This window comes from Elephantulus edwardii, unplaced genomic scaffold (assembly GCF_000299155.1).
Source record: "Elephantulus edwardii isolate Elephantulus edwardi_28Jun2011 unplaced genomic scaffold, EleEdw1.0 scaffold00117, whole genome shotgun sequence".
Taxonomy (NCBI): Eukaryota; Metazoa; Chordata; class Mammalia; order Macroscelidea; family Macroscelididae; genus Elephantulus; species Elephantulus edwardii.
The window spans coordinates 1773968-1790345 of record NW_006399867.1 but is presented as its reverse complement, the minus strand read 5'-3'; the positions used below and the strand labels follow the sequence as shown (position 1 = coordinate 1790345).

The following is a 16378-nucleotide window of genomic DNA, read 5'->3' as shown; positions in this document are numbered from 1 at the left end:
TTTTAAAAATTATTTCAATAAAAATTGACAGAGACTTTGGATTTCCATTCATTCATTGTTGCACTTTTCTCCCCTCCTAACCCTCCCCCCTAGTACACTACCCTCTTGAAAAAGTAAAACAAAAATTTTTTCATTGTTTTACAAACCCTCCCTCAGGTCTGCTCTACTATGCAGCCTTCACTCTTGACTCCTGTCATGACAAAAATGCCTAATCACATAACCCTTTTAAACAGTTTTCTCCCTTATCTGTTTCAATGCAGTATACATTATTGAACCCATCTTTCCCAACCCCAATGTCAGTCCTATTTTACAACAGTGGCACTGTGCAGTATTTGTCCTTTTGTGACTGAGATAGTTCACTCAGCATAATGTCCTCCAGGGTCACACATTTTGAATAATATTGCATGAGGTCCTTGTTTTGCAATGCAGCGTAGTATTCCATTGTGTGAATATACCACAGCTTCTCTATCCATTCGTTTGTTGATGGGCACTTAATGTTGTTTCCAACTCCTTGCTATTGTGAACAAAGCCACGATAAATGTGGATGTGCATATATCTGCTTGGATATCAGTTATGGTATATTCCCAGTAGTGGAATTGCTGGGTCAAATGGTATCTCTATTTGCAACTTTTTGAGAAAGCGCCATACCGCCTTCCACAGTGGTTGCACCATTTTACCCTCCCACAAACAGTGAATAAGGGTTCCAGTTTCTTCTCAACCTCGCCAGCATTTGTTGCTTGCTGTTCTGTTAAATTTTGCTATTATGACTGGGGTGAGATGATATCTCATAATTGTCTTGATTTGCTTCTCTCTCAGAGCTAAGGATTTTGAAAATTTCTTCATGTGCTTGTTGACCATCTGAATGTCTTTTTTGGTGAAGTGTCTGTTCATATCCTGTGTCTATTTTTCTATTGGATTATTTACCTTTATCTTGTTATGGTGCTCATGTATTTTATAAATTCTGGATATAAGTCCCTTATCAGACATGTCATTACCAAATACTTTTTCCTAATCTGTGGTTTCCCTTTTTTTTTTTTTATTTTGGGCACATGACACACACCATCATTTTTTTATTAATTCAATTACAGCTGTTTTTGATGTGGTTTCCCTTTTTACCTTGTTGGAGAAGTTTTTGGATGCGCATAGGGATCTGATTCTTAGAAGATCCCATTCATCTATTTTATCTTCTGGTTGTAGGTTTTTCAGGATACTTGAAAGACTGTTTATATTGTGGATTAGGACTTGTAGCATTCTTCCAAGCTTTTCTTTAATGAAGTTTATAGTCCTTGATTTTAATCCTAGGTCCATGATCCACCCTGAGTTGGTTTTTGTTTTTTGGTTAACAAATAATCCTTTATTGAAATATTTTCATCTGTAGTTCCTTAGCTAGCTGGGCATTCCACAGCACCACTGTTGATGTCTTCTATGATGTCATGAGGGTGACGGCTATCAACATTGCAGCCCACCGATTGGGCAGTTCCCAGGATCTCTTTAATAGTTCCAGAGAGTTCTCTGGCTAAAGACCGGTGTCGCATCTGCCGGGCAAGGCCAATAATCTCATCAAAAGTGATATTTCCACTGTGCTTAATATTTTTCTGCTTCTTTCTGTCTCTGGATGGTTCCTTTAGGGCTTTGATGATCAGGGCAGAGGCAGAAGGCACCACTTCAATCTGGGCCTGTCTGTTCTGAATCGTCAATTTCACTGTAATCCTTAGTCCCTTCCAGTCACCGGTGGCCTTGGCAATATCATCACCAACCTTTTTTGGAGACAGACCCAGGGGGCCGATCTTGGGGGCCAGAGCGGAAGTGGCACCGACTTCCCCACCGGTACACCTCAGGTACACGACTTTAATCTCGTTGGGGTCGAACTTGGGCGGCATGGCGGAGGCGGCTGGTGTCGGATGAACCCGGATGCGGGCGACCGAAGAAAGTTGCACCGAGGCCTCCTCCAGCCGAAAGCCGAAAGCTGAGTTGGTTTTTGTACATAGAGTGAGGTATAGATCTTGCTTGAGTCTTTTGCACATACTTTTCCTGTTTTGCCAACACCATTTGTTAAAAAGGCTGTCGTTTTCCCACTTAACTGATTTCATCTCCTTGTCAAAAATCAGTTCACCGTAGATAGATGGGCTGATCTCCTGGTTCTCAATTCTATTCCTTTGATCCATGTGTCTGTCTTTGTAACAGTACCATGCTGTCTTAACCACCACAGCAGTGTAGTAGGATTTGAAATCAGGGAGTGAGGGACCTCCTCCCTTTCTGCTATTTTTAAGGAGTGCTTTGCTTATTCCGGGCTTCTTTCCATTCCAAATGAAACTGGAAATTGCCTTTTCCATCTCGTTGAAGAATGGGATTGGTATTTGTATTGGGATTGCATTAAACGTGTAAATTGCCTTCGGTAGTATTGCCATTTTCACAATATTGAGCCTTCCTGTCCATAAGCAAGGGATATTTTTCTACTTCTCCAGGTCTCTTTATTTCTTGTAATAATGTTTTGTAATTTTCTTTGAATAGATCCTTTATGCTTCTGGTTAAATTTACTCCTAAGTATTTAATCTTGTGATTAGCTATTGTGAAGGGTATTGTTTTTCTTAGTTCCGGCTCTGTATTCTCTTTGTCACTGTAGAGAAATCCAACTGATTTTTGTATGTTGATCTTGTATCCTGCCACTTTGCTGAATTGGTCCACTCTGTCCAATAGTTTTCTTGCTCCTAGTTAGATTTTTTTAAAAATTTTTTAATTTTTTATTATTATTTTTTGTGCATGTACCGTCAAATCAGATCTGACTGGTACAGGAGGAAATTGTCCCTCCTTCTCCGGCAGAGCGTCTGGTGGATTTGAACCGTGTACCTCTGGGATTGCAGTACAGCTTCTTGCCACTAGGCCACCAGAGCTCCCCTCTAGTTAGATTTTTAACCCATTTCCCCCCCTCATTTCCTAGATATGTTTCATGTTATTGTTATTACGTGTCATCAAGTAGAGTATGACTCATAGTGACCCTGTGAACAACAGATCTGCATCCTCTCCTATCCTTTCCTCTGCCATACTCAACATCTCTAATGCACTTGAGCCCATTGCTGTAGTTACCATGTCAATCCATCTTGTTGGGCGTCCTCCTCTCCCTTTCCCTTGAGTGAGGGCTAGCTGTGGCACGCACTCCTGTGCCACCACCAGTCTCACTACTTTTGCACCCAGCTAATGACTGTGCCTCTTCTTCTTCTTCTAGCCTTGGAGAACTCTGTTCCTGAGCGTCCCCAGGAAAAGGAAGAACCAGTGGCTCAGGAGGCCGCGGAGGCGATTGACTCTCACCTTCAGGACTTGCTGCAGCAACTACACAGCGTCAATGAGGCCAAGCCCTCCGAGCGTGGGCTGGTGAGGCAAGGTGTGGGCACCGCAGGGGCTGGTCGCTAGGCGGTTCGCCTGGGGTGCCTGAAGAGGGCAGGGTGGTCCTGTCAGCATGGTAATAGTGGGTTGGCCAGGTACCTGTCACCATATACACCCCTCCCCCTTGTTGTGTGTGTCGAAGCGTATCCAACTGACACAGGAGGAAATTGCCCCTCCTTCAGCAGGTCATCTGGTGGATTTGAACTGCGTGCCTTTGGGATTGCAGCTCAGCTTCTAGATCACCAGAGCTCCCTTTCTCTGTAATTTTCACTTTCTGTAGATTTTACTCAAATCAATTAGCTTAACACTCAGGATCTTCCTTTTCTGATCCATCTTTTTATGACACAACTGCCGTGTCTTCCTAATCCTCTCAGATTCCTGCCTGTGTTCTAGATACGCCCCGTGTGTATTTATACGTGCTGTTCCCTCTGCTTGGTGAACTCCTGTTGATCCCTCAAGACCATTGACAGAATAGACCTGTGTGTGCTGCACACTGGGACGCACTTCTCCCCAAGTCTGCGTGACTCACACCTCACTCCTTTCCAGACCATTTTCCTGCCCCTAACTCCCTATCTCCTTACCTGCCATTAATTCCGCCATAGCATTTCTCAACAAACTTTCTAAAATGTCTACATTTGCTTCTTATCGTTCGAATTAGTACTTTACTTATGCTGTGAACATAGCCTTTTAATGTGTTTGGAATTGTCCTTTGACAAATTTTTCTTATCAATAGAGTATGCTAGCACCACACTAGGGAATTAAATATTTTTCACTCAACTTTGTGAGATCAGTGACATAACTTTTGCTGGGTGAACATCACCAGTGTCTTTTGCCACATTTTCCATTCCCATAAACAAACTAATTTTCTAAACCATAATAATCCTTTCCCATTTCTTCTCCCTCTGACTCTTATAATCACTATTTAAACTCTGTTCTCTGTGTGCTCTCACATTTTTAATGGAGCTTTTTCTTGTCATTTGAGTGAATGTTTACAGAACAAATGAATTTTCCATCAGCAGCTGACATGCATAATGTTTTGTGACATTGATGACAATCCTCATAGTGTAACAGCATCCTGCCCGCTCCCTCCCTATGTTTCCCATTTCCACATCCTCTCCCATCCCTTCCCACCTTCTGAGCTTCACCTCTGGCCAGATGCTGCCCTTTTGGTTTTAGGTGGTTGGTTGTTGTAAGAAGTTGCTTTCCTCCCTGGTGTTCTTATTGACTTGTCTTGTTTGGCTGAAAGTTGAGTCAGGGGTGACTTCAGATCCAAACTTGAAGGGTGAGGAAGGGCCCTGGTCTTGGGAGTTCCACTGATCTCTCTCAGACCATTAAGCTTCGTCCTGTTTTATGATTTTGAATTTTGTTCCAAAATTTCCTTCAACTCTCCAGTGATTCCTTTCAGAGGAGTCGGGGGTGGTGGGTGGGCAACACCTAGCTCACCAGTCTCAGGGCTGTGCACGCGTAACATTTTATTCACACAGAGATGGGAAATGAGATAATCTGCCAGCCACTGACTGTCCATGATAGAAGTCACATATATTTCATTTGTTGTTGTTGCTATGTGCTGTCGAGTCACTTGTGACTCATAGCAACCCTATGTACAACAGCCCTCCTAAACTCTGTTCTATCCTGTGCCAATAGCACTGTCTCTGACACTACCATCCTGATTATCCCAGTCACTGAACCAATCCACCTCACAGAGGGCCTTCCCCTCCTGTGCCTGCCCTCCACCCTCCCAAGCATGATTTCATTATTGTTAATGGATAGAGTGGTAAGAAACTGCCTGTAGTCTCAAGGTGCACAGTTCAAATCCACCAGCTGCTCCATGGGAATAGGATGGGCAGTCCTTCCTACATGATTTACAGCCTGTGAAAACCTGCTGGATGGTCCACTATGAGCCAGTTCCGACTTAACGGCACACAACAATATAAAAATTACCATTTGGGTATTTTTTCCACATGTACAATTCAGTGATATCAGTGGCATTTGCAGATTCTACAACTATATCGTCCAGTGCTCACTAAACATAACTTTTTTGGATTTTTTTTTCTCATCCCTGTCTGTTTTTGTTCCTGTAGCCAGTGTACGAGCCCCATAAAGGCTGCATTTTTTTTTTTCTTTCATTCACTGTGCTCATGCCTGGCACACAGTAGGCTTTTGATAAATGGCTCAATTAAATGATTGCGTGGCGGTTGGTATAAGAATCTATCCTGCCATTTGTTTGTGTTTATTGGTGGTGGAAGCCATTCCTGGCTCTGCTGTGAGGCCCCAGTGCTGGCTTCAGCTGTGTCAATTCTCTGCCTCCTGGCTGAGCCCTCGTGAGGTGCCTGGCAGGCTTCCTGGAGGGGGCGGCAGGAGAGCTCCAGAGCAAGAGGACCCTGCCTTCACCAATCACCTGTCTGTCTGTGTTTCAGAGGAGGCTGAGGATCCCGCCTGCATTCCCATCTTCTGGATCAGCAAGTGGGTGGACTATTCAGACAAGTATGGCCTCGGTAGGTTTCCTCTGGGATGGTTGGGTGGTTCGAGTACCGCCAGGTGACTCTCTTTGAATGATTTCTGACAACACTTGCCCTTTTAAGGGGACCTCTGGTCCCCTTGTCTCAATACTCTGCTATCTCCATCCCAGGGCTCCCAGTTCTTGATCCCACTTGTCCCCGGGTCTCTGCTGCCCATTTCTGAGGTCTCCCTGTCCCTCCTCCTAGGCTATCAGCTGTGTGACAACAGTGTGGGCGTGCTCTTCAATGACACGACACGCCTAATCCTCTACAATGATGGCGAGAGCCTGCAGTACATCGAGCGGGACGGCACCGAGTCCTACCTCTCCATCAGCTCCCGACCCAACTCCTTGATGAAGAAGGTGAGTGCCGGACCCCAGCCTGGCTTTCTCCAGGGGTAGGACTTGAACCAGCATTCAACTGTCATTCTGAACCTCCTCTCTTGCTTTCCCACCAGATCACGCTTCTTAAGTATTTCCGGAATTACATGAGCGAGCACTTGCTGAAGGCCGGTGCCAACATCACGCCCCGAGAAGGTGACGAGCTGGCCCGGCTACCCTATCTGTGTACTTGGTTCCGAACACGCAGCGCCATCGTCCTGCACCTCAGCAATGGCACCGTGCAGATCAACTTCTTCCAGGTGAGCAGCATGAGCCCAGGGCAGTGTCTGCCCGACAGGGGCCGGCAGGGGTTAGGTGGGCTGGGTGTGTCTGCCTCTCCCTGGGCCACAGCAGTGAGGAGGGCATGGAGTGGGATGGAGGGAACCCCGCCATCTGCTGGGTTATTCTCCTCTCTCATCCAAAAGCTATTGGCCATCAAGTCGATTCTAACTCAGCAGCAAATGCTCTAGGACAGAGTAGAGCCCTGTAGGGGTTCCAAGTCTGTAGTCTTTGGGGAAACAGCTGGTTTGAATTGCTTGCTTCGGGTACAGCCAAGTGCTTAAACCTGTGTGGCACCAGGGTTCCCGATTCCTCCACCCCACTCCCCTCAAATGCATCTGCTGTTGAGAGCCCGCCTGTAACCTCTTTCCCCCTCCCCTCCCAGGACCATACCAAGCTCATCCTGTGCCCGCTGATGGCAGCCGTGACCTACATCAACGAGAAGCGGGACTTCCGGACGTACCGCCTGAGCCTCCTGGAGGAGTATGGCTGCTCCAAGGAGCTGGCCAGCCGCCTGCGCTATGCCCACACCATGGTGGACAAGCTGCTGAGCTCACACTCCGCCAGCCATCGCCTCAAGGCCTCCTCGTAGGCCTGCCTCCCTCAGGACTGGTGCCCCTCTTCACTCCCTCCAGCACCCTGGGGCCTACAGCGGGTGTGGTTTAACATGCCTCCGAGCCCTGGGGGCTGGGGAGAGAGCTCCATCATTCTTGTAGGGGAGGGTTGCTGTGTAAGTTATTTTTTTTTTTTTTTCACATGTTCAGGTGTGGGTCCTATAGCCCTTTCCCCTGTCCTGTTTGCCCCATCATATTAATTGTACAGATAATTTCTATTGAATCTATTGACTGTCCTATCCTTTGTTTTGTATACATTAAACATATATGAATCTTGATTTTCTTCTTGTATTCCCTTTGCTCTGGGATCCCCAGGCTATCTGCCTCATTGACACTGGGGCCAGCCTCAGCTAGTTGGCCTGGATGGAGACTGCCCTGTGGCTCTCAGCTCCCAGCAGCCCCCGGGCATGGCTCCCCGGTCCCCAGTGCTGGCGGGTAGTAGGGCAGGAAGAGACTCTCTGAGGCACAGCTCCGCATGGCGTGATGCGTGTGGAGGAGCAGCTGCGGGAAGCGGCTTGTGAAGTATTGGATGAAGCTGTTGGGCACTGGGCCCAGCGCCTGGCGAACCTCAGCTGGGAGCTCCCTGTAGTGGTGCTTCTGGAAGAGAGAGGATAGAGGTAGAGCAGAGAAACCTGGCTCAGATGCAGTGGGGCCTGCCTGTCTCCCAGATGGGTGGTCTGCCTGCCCCAGCCCGGGGCCGCACCTTGTTCCTCATCGCCCTCAGCAGGTCTCGCACTGACGTTCCCTTGTATGACCGGAACCGCCTTAGATCTGTGGACAGGCAAAACCCTGCAAAGCTGTTGTCCACCCCCTCAGACTCACATCATTGTCCCGGGCCACCCCGAGTCCAGCCCTCTACCTGTCTGCAGGGGCAATGAGATGTGCTTGTGCCAGTTGCCCCGGACCACCGTGTGGCCTCCCGCCTCCAGCTCCATCACCAGAGGTTCTTGCTCAGACGCCTTCTCCAGCCAGTCACTGACGTCCTAGGACCCAGAATTCCTGAGCCTCGTGACCGGTGTCAGAGGCCACAGGCCTGCTCAAGTGTGTTGGGTAAACAAAGGAAGCACAAAGCAGAGACTTTCTCGTTGAGGGTGTAAGGACTATCCTCTGTGGAGTACAACTGCTCTGTGCTCTCCCCATGTTACCCCACCAGGCCCTCACTGCCGGCTGTGAGGAGAGTATCTGAGTTTACAGACTCAGAGGCTCAAAGTCCTGGACTACAGGTCACTCAGGTGGAATGAGTTCCCTGGACACAATTACAGCACGAGCGACAACTTGGACTAAAAGCAGTGGACTAGGTTCTGGCACAAAGGACAAGGGTGGGATGCCAGGATGGCAAAGCTTAGCAGCCTGAGCTTTTGACACGTCAAGTAGGGAGCCAGGCCACCTGGAACAGGTGACTTAAGTCCTCATCAGCCCAATGGCTTCCCCTTTCTTGTCGCTCATTCACTAAACTTGGGACTTTCTGGGTCATTCCCGAGTCCCCTCTGACCTGGAAGAACTGGAGTTGCTTGGCTCTGCTCCAGAAGAAGGGGTGGGTGAGCACCTGCTCAGCAGAGGGCCGGGTCTGGGGCCACGTACTCAGCATGGCTGCCACCAGGTCCCGGGCAAGCACCTTGTCTGTGGGTGGAAGAAGAGCAGCTTAGGTCTGCACGGCCTCCTCCCCATCCTCCTCCGCCGTGATCCCCTCACCATGGACCTCCTCCTCCAAATGAGCCAGACAGGGAGTGCCTGCAAGGATGTTGGCCTGGCGATACAGAATCTCTCCAAAGGGGTGGCCTCCTCCGGACAGCACGTAGTAGAACACGCACCCAGCTGAGAAGATGTCAACCGCGCTGGTCTGGGGCCAGAGAGACATGGATAAGGACGCCTGCTGTCAGGAGGCCTGGCTGGCTCAGTTCTCATGGGAGGCTGATCATGTAGTTAGGATCTCTGCTCAGCTCTCAACCTCAGGATGCTTCTTGAGAGGCAGCTCCTTGCTAGATCTCATACCTTCCAGGGATGGGCCTGGGATTTTCAATCACACTAACCTAGGTTTACAAGCTCCATACCTGCCTGGCTCAGGCAGGACGTACCACTGGGAGCAGCTCTCTCATGAGGCAGTTAAGACCCGTTGAGATTTGACTTGGCCCTAGGGCAGCTGGTGGTAAACTGCAGGGAATGTAGCCAGGGTTCAGAGCCTCTGATCTCCAGGAGAATTCAGGAGAATTGGATTTTACCAAATGTTGGGCATTCATATATACTACATAGGAGCTCTGGAGCTTGGTGGTAAGAAGTGGCACTTCCCACCCAAAGGCACACAGTTTGAATCCACCAGGTGCTCTGCAGGAAAAAGATGGGCTGTCTCCTCCCATGCCGTCTCTGGAAACCCCCTGGAGGGTCAGCTATGAGGCTGTTCCAACTCACTGGTGATGAATGAATGAGTAGAAATAAAGCCTATTTGAGCTGGTGACAGAGATGAGCTCCTAACCCGTAGGCCTCGCCTCTCTGGTAGTTCCAACGCTACTGCAGTGAGTGGGTAAATGTAATGCCCAGGGCACTTTGGTAGCATAGTTTGTAGGAGGTTGTGTTGCTAACCCAAACACAATGAGTTTAAGTTCACCAGTGGCTCCATGGGAGAAAGACGGGCAGTCTCCTCTCATGTGATTCACGGCCCTGGAAACCCAGTGGAGGATCAGCTGTGAATCAGTTCCAACTCCACGGCAATGAGAAAGAATATGAAGCCCGTGGGCGGGACTTGGTCCCTGAGTCTTTAATCAACCTTCTCTCGCTTCCTTCTCGGTGAAGAATGGCTTTGTTTAGTGACTGTCCCTTTTGTTAACTTCCACCCACACACTGGCAACTCCCAAATCTATAACCCTGGAGTCTCAAACTCAAGTTCCTAGAGAGTCAGACGCTGCTCTGCTCAACTCTGTTAACTCCTCTGATGCTCCTTAAACCTTCATCCAGAACGATTCTGGACCCTGACTGCATTCAAAATCACTTGGGCCCTGTTGCAGGTCAGTCAGGGCAGTGGCTGGCCTGAGGCCTGAGCATCTCTAACAACCACAGTGATTCACAGCGAGGTGAAGGCTGCAGAATCACCAGAGCAGTTTCTCAGCCTCAGCACCAGCTCAGACAGTCACGTGCGAGCACGGCGCTTCTAAATACAGCGCGGTGTTTAGTCCCATCTCTAACTCATGCACCAGGCGCCTGTCTCTCCTGCCACCAGTTGTCACAATCAGAACCATTCCCAGACACTGAAAAATGGCCCCTGGAATTGTGGGAGGGGCACTATACTAGACAAGAAGGGGGAAGAAACCCAAAACTAAACCCTCGTGCCATCAAGTCCGTTCTCTTAGCAACACATAGGGCAGAGAAGAACCACCCCCAAAGGTTTCCCGAGCTCTTTGCTATGGAAGCATAGCAGCTGGAGGATTCAAACTCCCAACCTTTTGTTTAGCAGGTATGAACCACTGGGGCTGCTTCTGCTGTTGATAAAAACCAAGCTCACTGCTGTGAGTCAGTTCCACCTTAAGGCCACGTTCTAACCACATCAGCACTGTCTGGGCTATTTTATCTCCACTTCACAGATAAAGAGCCATTGGCCCAGGTGGACTGGAGAGCTGCAGGTCTCCCCTGAGCCTTGGATGGGGCCTCCCGAGGAGTATCTTAATGGGGTGTCTCCTGGGTGGAGTGCACTCACAGGACTGTCAGGGGGCAGGAGCTGCAGGAGCTCAGGTGCCATCCAGCCCTCTGTGCCAGGGATGCCCGAGCGGAGGCTGAAGCTCCAGCGGCCAGCTGCCAGCTTCTTGCAGAGACCGAAGTCCGAGAGGACCACCCTGCCTCGGCCGTAGGCATCGGGCCCCGCGATGAGAACGTTCCCTGGTTTCAGGTCCCGGTGCACTGTGGGAGCAGAGGATGCTGGACTGAGGATGGGGCAGGGCAGGATGCAGGAGGGGCTGGAAGGGCGCTGGTACCTATGTGCAGGGAGTGAAGGTGGGCGAGGCCAGACGTCAGCTGCACCAGCACTGCTTCTGGCTCCAGACCCCAGCGCTCCTGATGGGGAGATTCCACGTACTGAGGAGTAACAAGTCCAAGGAGAAGAGGTGTCAGTCACCACACTGCAGGGGACCCCGGGGCCACCACCCACCGCCCTGAGCACTGCTCTCACCTCCCGCAGCGAGGCCTGGCAAAGCTCCAGGGCGATGTAGTGGAACTGGGGCCCCCGCTCCGTGCAGAAGTAGCGGAGCACGTTGGGGTGCCTGTCGGACTCCTGCAGCAGCTGCACCTCACGCTGGACGAGGCCAAAGCATTCCCGGAGCAGCCGTTTGACAGCCACTGCCCGCCCCTCAAACTGTCCCCTGCAGGGGGGTGTATGAGCAGGAGGGACAGGCAGAGCAGGTAAGAAGGATGGGAAGCCGTGAGTAAATCACCACCTTGCACCCACAAAGGAACCCCCTCAGTAACGTGTGGAAGAGATGGCCCCCATGGCTCTTAGCACCCCATCTTTCTGAGACCACTCACCGAAACACAAACGTCCCACTTGCCCCTCGACCCAGCACGTCCTTGGGGTTGAAGGAAATCTTTCCCACTACTGTGAGAGTCTCAGCTGTGGGGACAAGAGGAAGAAATGCAGCTGCTGCGGCCCACCCAGAGCCCCGGTTCCACTCACACATCTGCCCGGGCCCAGCCCTGCCACCTGTACCTTCTCCTGACTTGCACCCTCACATCCCAGGCCCAGCCTGCAGCCGTGATGCCATGCCACCTTAGTCTGGTGACTGCTGCTGCCCTATCCACCCCGTGATCTGGGATAAATGCCTCAACCCTCTGCCTTTGGCTTTCTCATCTGTGAAGCAAGGCCGAAGACCGGCTTAGGAAGGAGTGGCATTTTCTTTCTCTGCCTCTTCCAGTATCTTTCTGCCCTGCCTCTGCTCCTCTTCCACCTCTGGTTATAATTGAGCCCTAATTGAGCTCTGGTGGCTTCGTCTGTGGGGAGTTGTGCTGCCAACCAAAATGCAGGCAGTTTGAATCCACCGGTAGCTCTGTGGGAGGAAGATGGTAGTCTGTGTGAATCACAGGCTCGGAAAACCCGCTAGAGGGTCAGCTCTGAGACTGTTCCAACTCGATGGCAATGAGAGTTGGGAATAGAGGTTGAAAGAAAGGTCTGTACAGCTCATTGGAGGCAAGGATTTTGAAGCTCAGTCTCCTGTATGTTAGTCCTGACAGGAGGGACCAGTCCTTGGAGAAGGACATCATGCTTGGAAGGGTGGAGGGACAGCGTAGGAGAAGACTACCCTGGATGAAATGGTTTGACACAGTGACTGGGGCAATGGGGGTAGGTGTGTTGCAGACAGAAAGACTGGCTCAGGACAGGTCTTGAGTTATACATAGGGTTCACTATGAGTCTCAGGTGACTGGATGACACACAACAACAACAACAACAATAACAATGTAAAACAGAATAATGTACCATAATGTGATAATGTGGCATGGTGTAATGCAACATGTTGTGATTGTTATGTGTCATCAAGTCACCTGCCATTCAACGACCCTTTGTACAATGGCTCTGAATCCTGTCTTATCCTGAGCTAGTCTCACTGACTCTGACGCACCTCATGTAACATAATACAATGTAATTAATATAACTTAATATAATGTAGCATGATGTAATATAGTGTTGTTGTTTGTTGTTGTGTACCATAGAGTCAGAACTGACCCATAGCTCACCCTCCGGCAGCGTTTCAGAGGCAGCTAATCACGTGGGAGGAGATTGCCCATCCTTCTCCCGCGGGAGCAGCCGATGGCCTCGAACCAGGTGCCTTCAGGATTGCAGCGCAGCTTCTTGCCACTAGGCGACCAGAGTAGTGTAACACAATGTAAGCCAAGATAACAATGTAATTTAGCGGAGGGTAACATAACAATGCAGTGTAATTAATGCAGCTTGACCATAACATATGCCTTTGAGTTATGGTGTTAGAGAAGAGTACTGAATATCCCATGGACTGCCAAAAGAACAAACAGGTATATCTTGGGAAAAGTGCAGCCAGAATGCTCCGTGGAAGCAAGGATGGAAAAGTTTTGTCTCACATACTGTTACATGTGGCATGTTGTGAGGAGAGGCTATTCCTTGGAAAAGGACATCATGCTTAGAAAGGTGGAGGGTCAGCAAAAGAGAGGAAGACCTTCAACCAGATGGATTGTCACAGTGATGAAAACAATGGGCATAAGTGTGTCAGAAATGATGAGGATGGCACAGGACAGGACAAGGTTCAGGTTTGTGTCCATAGGGTCTTGATGAGTCATACTTCACAGCATGTAATAATAGCAACAACAACAATGTAACATAGGGAGCTCTGGTAGCGTAGTGGTAAAGATCTGCACTGCCAACCCAAAGGCATGCAGTTCAAATTCACCAGCTGCTCCATGGGAGAAAGATGGGCAATCTCCTCCTATGTGATTAAACTGCCGGTGAAAACTTGAAGTGTCAGCTATGACTGGGTTCAGACTCTGCAGTACCTAACAGTAACAATATAACATAAGGTAATATAATAACATGACATAAAGTCATCACTTTCCAAAAATGTAATACAATCCACTTCCTAAGGCAGTTTAATGTAACGTGATCGATCAGTTGAGGTCATATTAACTGACTGACCTCTGGTGTAGGTGGATCATAGCCATAATCACCTTTGAGTTCTAAAAAGAACACAAGAGTCACAGTTCAGTGTGAGGGTCTATGTGCCAAGGAACACAAGGACCAAGGAACACCCCAGCCACACAAGACGATGCCTACGCAGTCAAGGCCCCAATTTGAACTTTCAGCCTCCAGAGCTGGGAGAAAATAAGTTCTGCTCCTTACGGCTGTCCACATGTGCTGTGTTAACAGAAGCACTAGGAAACTTACAGCACTGAGACATTCAAGATATCTCTTACTTCTAGAATGTCTGAGTTAGACGTTGAAGATTTCACTTCACGCCTTCAGCCAGGAAGGTCTCAAGTGCATAGAAACCACACGGGTTCTGGTCACCACTTCCCTCGGCATTCTGCATCATAATAGTGGAGCAGCAGCTAATGCTGGGCATGATTCTAGAAGTTCCAAAAGTCCTCATGCGAGAAGGAAATGCCACATAGTCCAAATCCCCTTTAAAGAGTCTGAGCTCCCATCATGCATTCTGCTGCCTTCCGCTGGGCTAGAAGGGTCTTACATAGTCAGTCACATGGTGTCCATCACCTCTTGACACAGAGTCAGTTCAGACTCATGGTGGCCCCACAGTGTCTTGAAAGATGTGGACGGCATCATCTTTCTCCTGGGGAGCAGTTGGTGGGTTCAAATCACTGGCTTTCCCAGTAGTAGATGAGCACTTAAGCACTGCACCACCAGCAGCTCCTTCGTTTCTATAGGTATTTGCCAATTTGCATGAGAGGCACCCTTCACAGAGGTTACGTGCAGCTTCCTCAGGCCTGGATCCTAGCTAGCTGCTAATTAGCTTTGTGAGTTGGGCAGTGGGTTGTCACTAAACATTTCAGTCTCTATTTCCTTTTCTGTAAAATTGGCATTATCCAGGCAGTGCCGGTTTTGTTGTTTATCAGGTCACTATGGGTAGATATGAAATGAATCTAACAAAAGCTATAGCAAAATTATCATAATACTATTGCTGGCTTATTGTCAAAGGAATAATGTTGACATTATACACAAGATTCAGTTATTTCAATATTCTCATGAATCAGAACCAGATATTTTGAAAGTTAACAAATTCTGCCCAATGTTTTAAATAGAAAACCAATGAGTCGCCTGGTAGGTTGTCTGAAGTGTAAGTTGAGAGGCAGTCATAATAGCTTGGTCATTTTTATGTCATTTTGAGGAGTAAAGTGACATGCCATCTATATTAAAAAAAGGGATTAAAATGACATCCACCTCATTGGGAAAGTCTGTAGTCAGGGACCTCTCCAAATTATTGAGGAGCAATGATGAGGAACAAGTTTATTAGCATCTTAAACAAAAGAAGAAGGACTTTCTTTAGATGAGATCTCATCAGCATCTTTTTTGGAAACAAAAGTTCCAGGCTCTCTGGGAGTGTGTTTCATTTTCGTGGCCTCTTGTCCTAAACGCAGAGATCATTCTCCTTCCTCTCTTCTGGTGAGGAAAGAATTTCTGCATTTTACGTAAAGCAAGGAGTCCTGGCCAGGCGAGAGCAAGGGCTAGACTTCTTCTTTTCTCCTCCTCTGCCAGAGGATTAGGGGTGCTCTGGGGACCAGTCCCAGTGGAATTGCACCACTGACCCAAAGGTGATACGCCCCTGGCAGTTTGAACCCATCACTGGTCCTTGGGAGAAAGATGGGACATTCCTTCTTGTTGTTGTTGTGTCCCATCGAGTCGGAACCAACCCATAGCTGACCCTCCAGTGGGTGTTCAGAAGCAGTTAATCAATTGCACGGGAGGAGACTGTCCATCCTTCTCCCATGGAGCTGCTGGTGGCCTCAAACCATGTGCCTTTGAGATTGCAGCGCAGCTTCTTGCCACTAGGCCACCTGAGCTCCATCTCCTCCTACAATCTTCAAAGACCTGCTGGATGGTCAGCTATGAGTTAGTTCTGACTTGGCAGCAGTGGGGATAGAAGCAGAGAGAGCAAGTGAGAGGACCACTGGTATCCACTGATGTAGTGGGGATTGAGATGACTTCTGGGAAAGAAATTAAAATCTTGTCAGTGACCGTTGTTGCTAGGTTCCCTCCAGTCTAATATGATAATAGCAAGCCTATAAACCACAGATCTGAACCCTGTATGTGCCATCCTCATACTTCCTGACACACTAAAGACCATTGCAGCGGCCATTGTGTCAATCCACCTGGTGGAGGGTCTTCCTCTCTGTCGCTGAACCTCCTCCTTCCCAAACATCATGTCCCTCTTCATGGAATAGCCTCCACTAGCAACAAGCCCAAAGTAGGTAAGATGATGCTTTTATCATCCTTGCCTCCAAGGAGCACTCTGGCTGCACTTTGCCCAAGACTTATTTGTTCTTTTGACTGTTCATGGGATGTTCAGCACTCATTTCCAGCACCACAGTTCAAAAGCATCAATTCTTCTTCTGACATCCTTATTTATTGTCCATCTCTGAGTTGCACAGCAAGTGATTGAAAAGACTATGGCCTAAATCAGGCACACCTTAGTCCTCAAGCTGACATCATTGCTCCTCAATAATTTGGACAGATCACTGACTGCAGACTTTCCTAGTACAGTTCATCTCC

The 16378-nt window shown here is 48.7% G+C and overlaps 2 protein-coding genes across 2 annotated transcripts in view; one reads left to right on the top strand and one right to left on the bottom strand.

Moving 5' to 3' along the window:
* Positions 1-7428, top strand: part of PLK1 (polo-like kinase 1) — a 16004-nt gene extending 8576 nt beyond the window's left edge. Inside the window, exons 7-11 of the mRNA XM_006892687.1 lie at positions 3224-3379; positions 5799-5876; positions 6087-6241; positions 6337-6519; positions 6924-7428. Of these exons, the coding sequence (XP_006892749.1) occupies positions 3224-3379; positions 5799-5876; positions 6087-6241; positions 6337-6519; positions 6924-7130 (779 nt within the window). The 3' untranslated portion in view covers positions 7131-7428. The remainder of the gene's footprint in view (positions 1-3223; positions 3380-5798; positions 5877-6086; positions 6242-6336; positions 6520-6923) is intronic.
* Positions 7429-7536: 108 nt separating this feature from the next.
* ERN2 (endoplasmic reticulum to nucleus signaling 2) overlaps positions 7537-16378 on the bottom strand; it is a 35451-nt gene continuing 26609 nt past the window's right edge. The window contains exons 14-22 of the mRNA XM_006892686.1: positions 11659-11743; positions 11306-11495; positions 11112-11211; positions 10838-11037; positions 8845-8992; positions 8645-8772; positions 8012-8135; positions 7856-7923; positions 7537-7749 (exon numbers count right to left, since the gene is read on the bottom strand). Coding sequence (XP_006892748.1) covers positions 7537-7749; positions 7856-7923; positions 8012-8135; positions 8645-8772; positions 8845-8992; positions 10838-11037; positions 11112-11211; positions 11306-11495; positions 11659-11743 — 1256 coding nt within the window. The remainder of the gene's footprint in view (positions 7750-7855; positions 7924-8011; positions 8136-8644; positions 8773-8844; positions 8993-10837; positions 11038-11111; positions 11212-11305; positions 11496-11658; positions 11744-16378) is intronic.